Source organism: Bidens hawaiensis, unplaced genomic scaffold, assembly GCF_021521415.1.
Source record: "Bidens hawaiensis isolate Kalapana, Puna unplaced genomic scaffold, B.hawaiensis_p1.1 tig00025383_1, whole genome shotgun sequence".
Classification (NCBI taxonomy): domain Eukaryota; kingdom Viridiplantae; phylum Streptophyta; class Magnoliopsida; order Asterales; family Asteraceae; genus Bidens; species Bidens hawaiensis.
The window spans coordinates 1-11,012 of record NW_027494056.1 but is presented as its reverse complement, the minus strand read 5'-3'; the positions used below and the strand labels follow the sequence as shown (position 1 = coordinate 11,012).

The following is an 11,012-nucleotide window of genomic DNA, read 5'->3' as shown; positions in this document are numbered from 1 at the left end:
TTTTGTATGTTAACTTGTGATTTATTATTGGTTTGATGACAGTAAGAGCAACAAAATAAAGTTATAGCACATGATGCTAAACCTTTTCCAGTAACATGATTCTTGCACTCATATATATATTTATAGAACATGTTGATTAACTATTTGTTGTATATCATGAATCTGATTGGTAGTATAACACTAACACGACCTCACGTCGCAACACTTGGGGTAAAAAACACTTTTATTTACTTAAATTTTAAATTTGCTATTATTATATTTATTAACACATGTTTTACAATTAACTTTTACAACCCGTGTGTCACACGGGTAAATATCCACTATTTTTTTGTTTCATTGTGTATTCAAATTATTTGTTTATCATTTTGTAGGAATTTAGACAGATCAAAGGAAACATTAGTGCAATGATATCAGTGAGTACAAGGTGAGAAAATAACATTTAACATCACTCCGGTCTAATTGCAGAATTAATTTTAGTCTCAACTTTTCTTGCTTCACTGTTATGTTTTTGTTAAACTACTTGAATTTAATTTCGCATGTTTATATGATCATGCTTTTTAATTGCAGACTTATTATAGATGGGTTATTGTCATATCTAATAGGGATTTAGGCCAACATGCACGGTTGTCCAAAGGAGGCTATATTTTGGTTTTATGATCTTCCGGCGAACAAAGAAATTGGAGGGCTTCACATGTTATCAACGGGTGACATTAATGTTACACAGTACATCCAGCAGATAGGTATGATGTAACACTTTAGGAGTGGCAAGCGTTATGAAGAGGTCCACTTGATTCTAAACCTATATTGTGGTTATATTCACGTGTATGATCTAAAAATACTTTGAATGTTAAAAATTTTATGTGGTAATGTTTTTCTTTTCTCAACAGCCATGGGAGAGTAAGTTCAATTGATCTGCATCTTTAGGTAGAATATGCTCTCAAGAGGCAGGAAGCTCAGTCACAAAATAGGCTTTGAAGATTTGGAAGTGAGTTTTAATTTTGTATAGTAATACGCGTTCAAAATCACCTTTACATAAGCGAATTCTACTATAAAATGCTTAAGGGGAGACGAAATAGAAAAAAAAGCACACAACAATTCTCTTACTTGTAATTTAGCTTAACAAGGGTATATACGTATTTTTGTAGGTTTGTTCGTGGAGTTGCAACAAAAAATTATAGCTTTTGGAACCTCAGCTAGCACCTTTGCCATGACGGTTGGTTTCTTCATTGGACTTGTGGTCATGGCGGCGGCATCAATAGCCATTGCACTACATGAAAGTTTACTATGTATTAAGGATTTGCATTTTGAAAGTCAAAATGTTTACTTGATTTGGGTTATGTTTGTCAAACGGGCAAAATAGTTAAAACAGTTTAAAGAAAACGGGTCAAAGATCAGTTGAGGTTTTGGATATCATTGCTTCAATCATATTTGGGCCGCAACGACTCTTTAGAAATGGTGGTTTTTGTTCGAGCCAGAAAGGGACTTTTTTTATCTATAAAATGGGTCATTTTGGTTCAGCTCATATTGGTTTAGGCCATAGCGGGTCTTTATAGTGGTTGCAACATGCTAATGCTGTAGCTTTTTACTATAGGACACTATGTTCTTCAACAAGAAACCCAAATCAATCTAGGGGTGTGCACAAAACCGAAAAAACCGAATCAAAACCGAAATAACCAAACTGAAAAAACCAAACCGAATTAAATACCAACGGTTCGGTTTTGAACTTTAGCAAAAACCGAAATATTGGTTTTGGTTCGGTTTTGTATTTTGATAAGAACAGAAAAAACCCGTCCGGGTCATAGTATACAACCCGTTTTCTAATGGACCTACCGGGTCTCGCGGGCGCCGGTTGGACCGGACCCGGTGACCCGACGGTTGGACCGGCATGTTTGTTATTTTCTTTTCTTTTTTGTTTAATCATTGAAAATAATCACCAACCACAACCACTCCTAACAAACTAAAACCTATATTCACTCAATAACTCACCACCACTGCTCCATAGCACTGCCGCTCCAAATCACCAAACACACAAACTTCGATCTCGTCTCTTCCCAAATCATAGAAGGTAAGTAATAAACAAGATGAAGAGATGAAGGAGATGAAGGAGGCGGATGAAGAAGATGAAGAGATGAAGGAGATGAGAGATGAGGGATGAAGGAGGCGGCTTGTTTAGAGCAAACTAACCCTAGACGAGATGATGAGATATATCGAGATATATGAAAGAAGATTATTTTTTTCCCTTTTTCATCTTTTCTTTAATACAAATTACATTATTCACCCTCAATATTATAGTTTTAGCAAAATAACCTAGACTTTTACATATTATTGCATTAGAAATTGTACATGGCTAATTACTTTTATAAGATATATAAATATATATTATTTATATTATTTATGACGTCATCCGGGTCAAACACCAGTCCGCCCTCCTGGATCGGTCCAACCTTTGACCCGGTAAGGCGTCCGGGTCAACATCCGGGCCGGGTCTGAAAACATTGGCGTGAGCAGTAGACACCCTTTAGTTTTTGGCCAACTGTTTGTACCCTAGGCAATAACATCTGTACATATCGTTAGATTCGTAACCGTATTCAGTCATGACAAAATTCACGATCCATCAAGCTCTCAGGTGGCTCCACGTGTCCTCCGTTTCAACAGAATTTGCGTCTCATTGTTCCCGCCCACAAATCATGAAGAGATTCTCATTCATCATCTCCAAAATCTAACATCCGTTTCTCTCTCTATCCTCCCGAAGAAGATCATCATTTCAAAATATATACATTCAGGTACGTACCTAATCAATCAATCAATCAATCAATAATATTCTATTCAAACTTGTAATTCCTCATGCTCGCCTAATCTACCAGTTTTAATCTTCGTAACGTCTTCCAATTCTAGCTATCGTTTTGGCTTAATTTCGTGATTTAGGATTAGCTTTTGCTTAATGGATAATATTGAATGTTGAATGAATTTGTACGTGCATTTGATCGTAAACCTAAAATCTGATCATACGTATCGTCACTGAATCGAAGCATGCTTTAATTGATGCTCTGATTGTCTCTCGTCATGAATATGTGTTTTGAATGGAATTAGGTGCTTGATTCTGATTGTACGTGTTTATTACGGCAGGATAGAAGTTCGATCGGATTATTATCGGTTGCGTTATCTTCAACAGGAGGAGCTCTTTTTATCTCCTCACTTCATCACAAAAACCTAATTAGTAATTATATAACCTCTTCACGTTTCACTGCATTTTGATTGTTTTTGGATGAATTTGTGTTATGCATGCTGTATAAATAGTGAGAATGTACATTAGATGTATCTAGATTCCAGTTTTGATTTGAAATCTTCAGGATAGTTTGTTTGCATGAGGTATATAGACCTCCAAGGTACGTTTAATGAATATCTTAACAGCTGTATGCTAGCCAGGGTTTATCTTGATTAGTTTGGAGCAGGTTCTAGTGTATGTGTGTTTGTGATTCGCCTACATGAGTTTTTATTTCTCAATCTCTAAAGGATTTCAACTATAGTTTGATTTTAGTTTTGAAATTTTCAGATGAATTCTTGCATTGTATACACAGATTACTAAGCTGACTTTGAGTTGAATCTAATATTTAGTTGACCAACTTTTGCATAATCCTTTAACAAACCGTGGCATATGATTGGTTTGTGTTCAAGTGTATGTAAATTGTTGAGACCGACCGAACAACCAAACAGAAGAATATTGATCGATTTGGCTTATGGTGGTTTAGTGGTTTAACCAACGGGTTGGAATTTATGATGGCTATGAAATATTATTCATATGTATTTTATTTATTAACACGTTTTAGTACTTAAACAAGTAATACAAACTAATGATTTTGAAACAAATTTGGCTGAAAGCGATTAATCTTTGTTGATTGGATGTGTGAAATGTGACTTAGAAAAAAGTATGAGGAAGTAAAAAGAGGAGAAAGATGGAAGAAGGCAGCGTGGGAAAGAATATAGGAAAGTCGACATCTTCGTCTTCCCATGGGCCCGAACCCTCGGGACTGCAAGGGCTGACAAGGAGACCTTCCCGAAGCGCTGCCACAACCACCTTCTCCATGGAGGTCTTTGATAACGAGGTCGTGCCCTCGTCCCTACAACAAATTGCCCCCATTCTTCGTGTTGCAGCTGAGATCCAAAATGACGTACCTCGTGTTGCTTATCTTTGTAATTTATTCTCCCTTGTTACACTACACTACACTCTCCTTTCCTAACCTCATTTGATGTTTGGATTCATTCTTGTGTCTTAGTGAACTAATTAAATTATTTTTGTTTGTATATTGTTGCGCATACAAATAGGTCGGTTCTATGCAAGTGAGAAAGCACACAGGTTGGATCAAAGCTCTATTGGTCGCGGTGTTCGACAATTTAAGACCGCTCTCCTTCAACGTCTAGAGAGGGTATAAAAATTCTCCCTTTTATGTTCTTTACCGTATGCTATCAAAATGTTCCTTTATTTGTTTTCTTATTTTTGAAAAGCAACAATTATAATTCAATATCCCCATCATTGTTGCATCCCCTAAACCTACTATGAAGTGAAGTAAATACATGTGATAGCAATAATAGATGATATATGATGAATTTTAATTTCTCACTTTTCTTGAAAAAAAGTATATATGAGACTCATTGCAAGTTATTGTAAGTTACTAAGCATAGGAAATTCTAGTTCTATAGTATATATTCAATGAAATCATATCCGAATTTATATAAAACTTTTGTGCATAAGCTAGAAAATAGTATTATACTCTTAGGGGGTGTTTGGGATTCCTTATTTCCATCAACTTATAACTTATTAACATTTTAAAAAGTTAATAATGTGTAAAAGGTGTTTGGCAAACATTAAGGACTTATGGTTTTTAACTTTTGGCCAAGGCAAAATAAGATGGTTTTGAAAAGTTATGATTTCCTAACTTATTAACTTAATGTGTTTGGTTTACCTATTACACCCTTCTAACACTCAAAACCCATTACACTTCTTTTAAAAAAGAGTGTCATTTTTAGTCATTTTGGTTTTTACCATCACATAAGCTAATCCAAACATTTTTTTTAAAACTTATTTTAAAAATCCATAAGTTAATAAGGTCTTTTAACAAAAAGTCTTTTTTCACTCAAATAAGGAATCCCAAACACACCCTTAATATCAGCTTTAATTTTCTACTTTTAATATATTTTATAAACTTGCTTGCATTTTATAAGTTTTCCATCAACACAAATGGACGTGTCATTCCCACTTTCACATGGTCAAGTACAAAAGTTTAGTTTAGTCAGCTAAAAAAAATAACACAAATAAGCGTGAATAAAGATTTATTAAATTACAGTTTAAGCTTTAACATTCATATTACTCTCGATAACTGATCCATGAAATTGAATCAAACCGGCCCCAGTTCCTCGATCCGGGGCTTATGGACATTAAGAATTAAACAATATGACGGAAACATGAATAGCCAATTGGGGATTAGGGCTCGTAAGTTTTTCAATGAAATTCGGAGTTTAATTTTGCATTACATAACCATTCAGCTCATGAAAAATGATTTGTCTTCCTAAGTTTTGCTGTAAATAGCCATGTTCCCTTCCAAATTTCTATGTATCTGATACAAATGCCTTAAAATCGGGACTGTTATTCATCAGGATGATGCTCCCAGTGTTGCTGCTCGTGTTAAGAAGACTGATGCACGGGAAATTGAGAGTTTCTACAAACAGTATTATGAAAACTATGTCAAGGCACTCGATCAGGGAGAAAAGGCAGATAGGTAACTAGAAAAGAAAAAAGAAAAGAAAAAGATTGTACAGAAATTGAAACATTGATTCACATCTTCCACTTATTGTTTTTGTTAACAGAGCCCAACTGGGAAAAGCTTACCAGGTGGCCGGAGTGCTTTTTGAAGTCCTTTGTGCTGTTAACAAGTCTGAAAAGGCTGAGGAAGTTCCTGCTGATGTAAGCTCCCGCCTCTATCTGATTTGGTTATTTTATAGTTGTATTCATTACTCAAACGTAAAATGGTTTTTGTACGCCTAGATCATTGCATCTGCAAGAGATGTTGAGGCAAAGCAAGTAATATATGCTCCCTACAACATCCTACCTCTTGATTCTGCTGGGGAGTCACAATGCATAATGCAGTTTGATGAGGTATCCCACCTTTCATTTACTTTTATTCCCATTGTGAAATTTGTAATTTATAATTGTATATATTTGTTAAACTGTAGATTAAGGCAGCAGTGTTTGCTCTGAGGAACACACGTGGCTTAAATTGGCCACCATCTGTTGATCAACAACAACAGAAATCAGGAGAACTTGATCTTCTTGATTGGCTAAAGGCAATGTTTGGGTTTCAGGCATGTGCTGTTTCAAGACCAGTTCTATTGTTAGATAACTGGCTATTTATCTTATATTATATTTTACTTTTTCCTTGGTGATCTTCTCCAGAAAGACAATGTTAGGAACCAAAGGGAGCATTTGATCTTGCAACTTGCCCATCCTCATGCAAGGCTGGTGCCGAAGCCTGAGCCGAGTAACAAGGCATGCACCTCATGTAAAACCTACTTCTATTCATTTTGACAGAACCTTCTTGACTCTTGCACTTGTTTTATGTATTTACTATGATATCATATCCTAAGTTTCTATCCAAAACCCCTAACTCATGGTCACTCTGTAGCCTTTTCATAGTTGGCGAGATCATGGGCCGTGGTGTCCAGATGCATTAACTACATTTTTATTCATTTCTTACTTATTGTCGTCACATTTTTAGTTGTCTTAAAATTTTCCTCTATATATATATGTTTAGCGCAAAGGAATTTGTTTATCGAATAATTTCTAAACTTATTGTGATGCAGCTTGATGATCGAGCAATTGATGTAGTTATGAACAAGCTCTTCAAAAATTATAAAACCTGGTGCAAGTTCTTGGAAAGAAAGCACAGCTTAAGGTGAGTGATGAGTCATATCATCCAGGTACTATTCTCATTTTATTTATAGATTAACTAAATTTGATGCTTTTAGGCTGCCTCAAGGGAATGAAGAAGGGAGACAGAGGAAGCTACTCTACATGGGCCTCTATCTTCTTATCTGGGGCGAGGCTGCTAATGTACGCTTTCTACCAGAGTGTCTGTGCTACATCTTTCACAATGTAAGTTTCCCATTTTTATATTACTATTTTAAAGTGATATGTAATGTAATCACAACTATTACCATGAAATTGAAGATTGCTATTCATTTCATGACCCATTCATGCTATGATCATGATCAGATGGCGTATGAACTCCATGGTTTGTTGGCTGGAAATGTGAGTATCGTGACTGGAGAAAATATCAAACCTTCTTATGGCGGGGATGATGAAGCCTTCCTACGCAAGGTTATAACTCCAATATATCGAGTCATAGACAAGGTACTCTTCTGCAACCATAGCCACATATAGTAATACATAACTTTTTGCCTTTTATGAATTAGTGTAATGGTGCTTTATGTAACGATGAAGGAAATAAAGAGAAGCAAAAATGGGAAGGCTCCCCACTCTGCTTGGTGCAATTATGATGATCTTAATGAATATTTCTGGTAAAGTCTAACAGTTAGCGATAATAGACTAAGGTCCCCAAACATCAAATATATTTTCTGAAAAATATATTTTCTTTGTTATCATAGGTCAGCAGATTGTTTTGCTCTGGGTTGGCCTATGCGTGATGATGGTGATTTTTTTAAATCCACACGTGACATGACACAGGTTCTCCTCTTCTGTATATAATTTCTGGTGGTAATAATTAACGGATTTTGTTACTGAAATCATGTAAATTATGACAGGGAAAACAATCATCTCCTAAGGCAGGGAGCCTTGGAAAATCATATTTTGTTGAGACGAGGTCATTTTGGAATACATTTAGAAGTTTTGACCGTTTGTGGACATTCCTATTATTAGCTCTTCAGGTAATAAGCAGATAAGCATAAAATACCTCTCTTCTGAAGTTGACATTTTTTGGAACTGATTGTACTGTTCAATTGCAGATAATGGTTATCCTTGCATGGAATGATGTTCCAATATCAGATGTTTTTGAAAAGGAGGTGATATACAAAGCATCCAGTATTTTCATAACAGCAGCATTCCTCCGGTTCATCCAAAGTATGCTCTTTTTTGTTCTTATTTATTGTGGATTTGTGGATATTGGTTCTCTATGTACTTCAAGTTGTTAGTAATATAGGATACTCACTTATTCATAATTGTATTTTGTTTGGTTATAGGTTTATTGGACGTTATTCTGAACTTCCCTGGATATCAAAGATGGAAGTTTACAGATGTATTCAGGAGCATTCTGAAAATCATTACTAGCCTTGCATGGTCTATCACTCTTCCACTATGTTATATACACCAAAATGACAACATCTCACTGCCCTTTGGGAAAGTAGAAGATATTCTTTCTTCTCTTAATCAATTTCAGAGAATTCCATCTCTATATCTCATGGCTGTAGCATTGTATTTGCTTCCGAATTTACTCTCAGCTGCACTTTTCATTTTCCCTATGCTTAGACGTTGGATTGAAAGCTCTGATTGGCTTATTGTAAGATTTTTTCTATGGTGGTCACAGGTACTATTTTTTTCCCTATTGTTCCCATTATTAATGTTTTAATTAATAACAAACTTGTTCTTACTAATTTTGTATGATACTGTGACTGTCATTGCCATATGACCTGATTGTGATCTTCAGTTACTATATAACGTAGCTTTCCAAACGTCGATACTGTTAGTACATTTCTATCATTAAAAATGCTAGAATGATAAGATTTTTTTAATATATTAGTCCATCTTATGAATTAAATATGATTATGCATATCATTTTTGAAGTCATACTTCCATTCCAAGATATCAAAGTGACACGGTCTTTCTTCTGAAAAATATAATGCTACTGTATTTTTGCACTCTACAAAGTTTTTATTTCTTCCTCTTATTTTCCTTGTTTCACGAGGTCTACCTAACTTACATGCTTGTTTAAGATAGTTCAAACTATTTGTACATTCTTTGAGTGCATACATTTGCTATGTTTCCGTTTGTTGTATGGAAAGTTGCATATTTTTGTTCAGCCAGTCGTTAAAAGTAAATTTCAACCATCTGACAGTTATACTCCCTGCTCTCTAAAACATATCAACTAGTATACACACATGTGTAGATTTGTATAACAGATAGATTAATGTATACTCTTCAAAATGCTGTTGTATTATTGTCAATATACTTGGGAAACTTTCAGTAGCATCAACTTCATCTAGCTTGTGATTTCAATCCTTAAAACATTTCTTGTGGCCCATTAGCAAAAAGGAACTGCTATACACAGTCACACACACACATTTATGTTGAGCATAACCTTTATTCTGTGTTATCTGGTTCTCTGCAGCCAAGAATTTATGTTGGGAGAGGAATGCATGAAAGTCAATTCGCCCTTATTAAGTATGTTCAGTCTTTGATTGTCTTTATTGCAAATCATTTCTAGACAGTTCTCTGAAATTTACCGCTACAACTATCTGTCAATATCAGGTATACTTTCTTTTGGGTGGTTCTTCTATGTTCAAAGTTTGCATTCAGCTTTTTTGTTCAGGTGTTTGCTCTCTCTTTTATATATCTTTAGAGAGAAATCAATGAAGTAATGGATTCTGTTACATTAAAAATTTCTGCGCCACAAAACCTTTAATTGGGCCAACAAAAGATATCATGAAAATCAAACGCGTACAGTATGCATGGCATGAATTTTTCCCAGACGGTTTGTGTTTATCTATTTACTTCTTTGTATTATGTTATGAATTTCAAATAACTTGTATATTATATGCAGCTAAGAACAACTATGGAGCGGTTGCTGCACTCTGGCTACCTGTTATTCTAGTATGTGTTACCTTGTTATTTCTTTCCTTAATTTCAATAATTACCAGGCTTTTTTTTCCCGTTTCTGTTTTATTATCTTTTTCTTCCTTGCTGTTGCTATACTATTTTCGTATTTGATTATCCACTGGGATGATGAGCTCCATATTTATTTCTCAGGTTTACTTCATGGACGCTCAAATATGGTATGCTATATTTTCAACCTTGTGCGGTGGTATTATTGGAGCTTTTGATCGTTTAGGAGAGGTACTCAAATATTCCCTCCTTAAATATCCAATTATGTTTCTTTGTTATAAAGACATGCATCTGCATTGCGTGATGTCTTATTCTTAATCGTCATTAGCTGAAAAGGCCGAAAGAACACATAATGGAATATTTTTTCTGGTTTAAATAAATAAAAATTGATTCTGTAAACTGTCTTGCTTGTTCAGAGTGTTAACGTTCCTGTATATTGTGACAGATACGGACATTGGATATGCTAAGGTCCCGCTTCCAGTCTATGCCCGGTGCATTCAGTGCCTGTTTGTTGCCATCTGAGAAGCCTAAGAGAAAGGGATTTTCTCTTTCTAAGAAATTCTCAGAGGTATATGAAGTTATCTCAAGTGTAGCATTAACTCTTAAGGAATGATTCATAGAAAAATGTTTTCATACCATATAAATAGGTTACACCAAACAGGAGGACCGAAGCAGCAAAATTTGCTCAGTTGTGGAATGAAGTTGTACGTAGTTTCCGTGAAGAAGATTTCATAAGTGACAGGGAGATGGACTTGATGTTAGTTCCATATTCTTCAGATCCTAGCCTTAACCTGATTCAGTGGCCACCATTTTTGCTTGCTAGCAAGGTTTGTTTTGCACTTTCACCTTCTACATACTCTTACTGTATCAAGGTGATTTATCATTTTCTGACTGTTACTGTTCTTTTTCAGGTTCCAATTGCACTTGATATGGCAGTTCAGTTTCGATCCAAGGATACTGATCTTTGGAAGCGTATATGTGCTGATGAATATATGAAGTGTGCTGTCATTGAATGCTACGAGTCCTTCAAACTTGTCCTGAATGCTTTGGTTGTTGGACATACCGAGAAAAGGTTGTGTAAGCTACCTTTCTGAAATCTTTTAAAATTTCCTCAATTTTCTGT

The 11,012-nt window shown here is 35.2% G+C and overlaps 1 protein-coding gene across 1 annotated transcript; it reads left to right on the top strand.

Annotated features, from left to right (window-relative positions):
- The first annotated feature begins 3,953 nt into the window (after nucleotides 1-3,953).
- On the top strand, nucleotides 3,954-10,983 carry LOC143571502 (callose synthase 5-like). The gene is made up of 23 exons (XM_077056911.1): nucleotides 3,954-4,191; nucleotides 4,324-4,424; nucleotides 5,617-5,774; nucleotides 5,863-5,959; nucleotides 6,041-6,151; nucleotides 6,229-6,357; nucleotides 6,449-6,541; nucleotides 6,856-6,947; nucleotides 7,021-7,147; nucleotides 7,268-7,405; nucleotides 7,496-7,572; nucleotides 7,660-7,738; nucleotides 7,816-7,938; nucleotides 8,017-8,131; nucleotides 8,251-8,594; nucleotides 9,396-9,448; nucleotides 9,536-9,598; nucleotides 9,679-9,758; nucleotides 9,828-9,877; nucleotides 10,034-10,120; nucleotides 10,335-10,457; nucleotides 10,537-10,716; nucleotides 10,801-10,983. Exons 1-23 carry the CDS (start codon nucleotides 3,954-3,956, stop codon nucleotides 10,981-10,983), a joined length of 2,841 nt encoding a protein of 946 aa, XP_076913026.1.
- The last annotated feature ends 29 nt before the right edge of the window (nucleotides 10,984-11,012 follow it).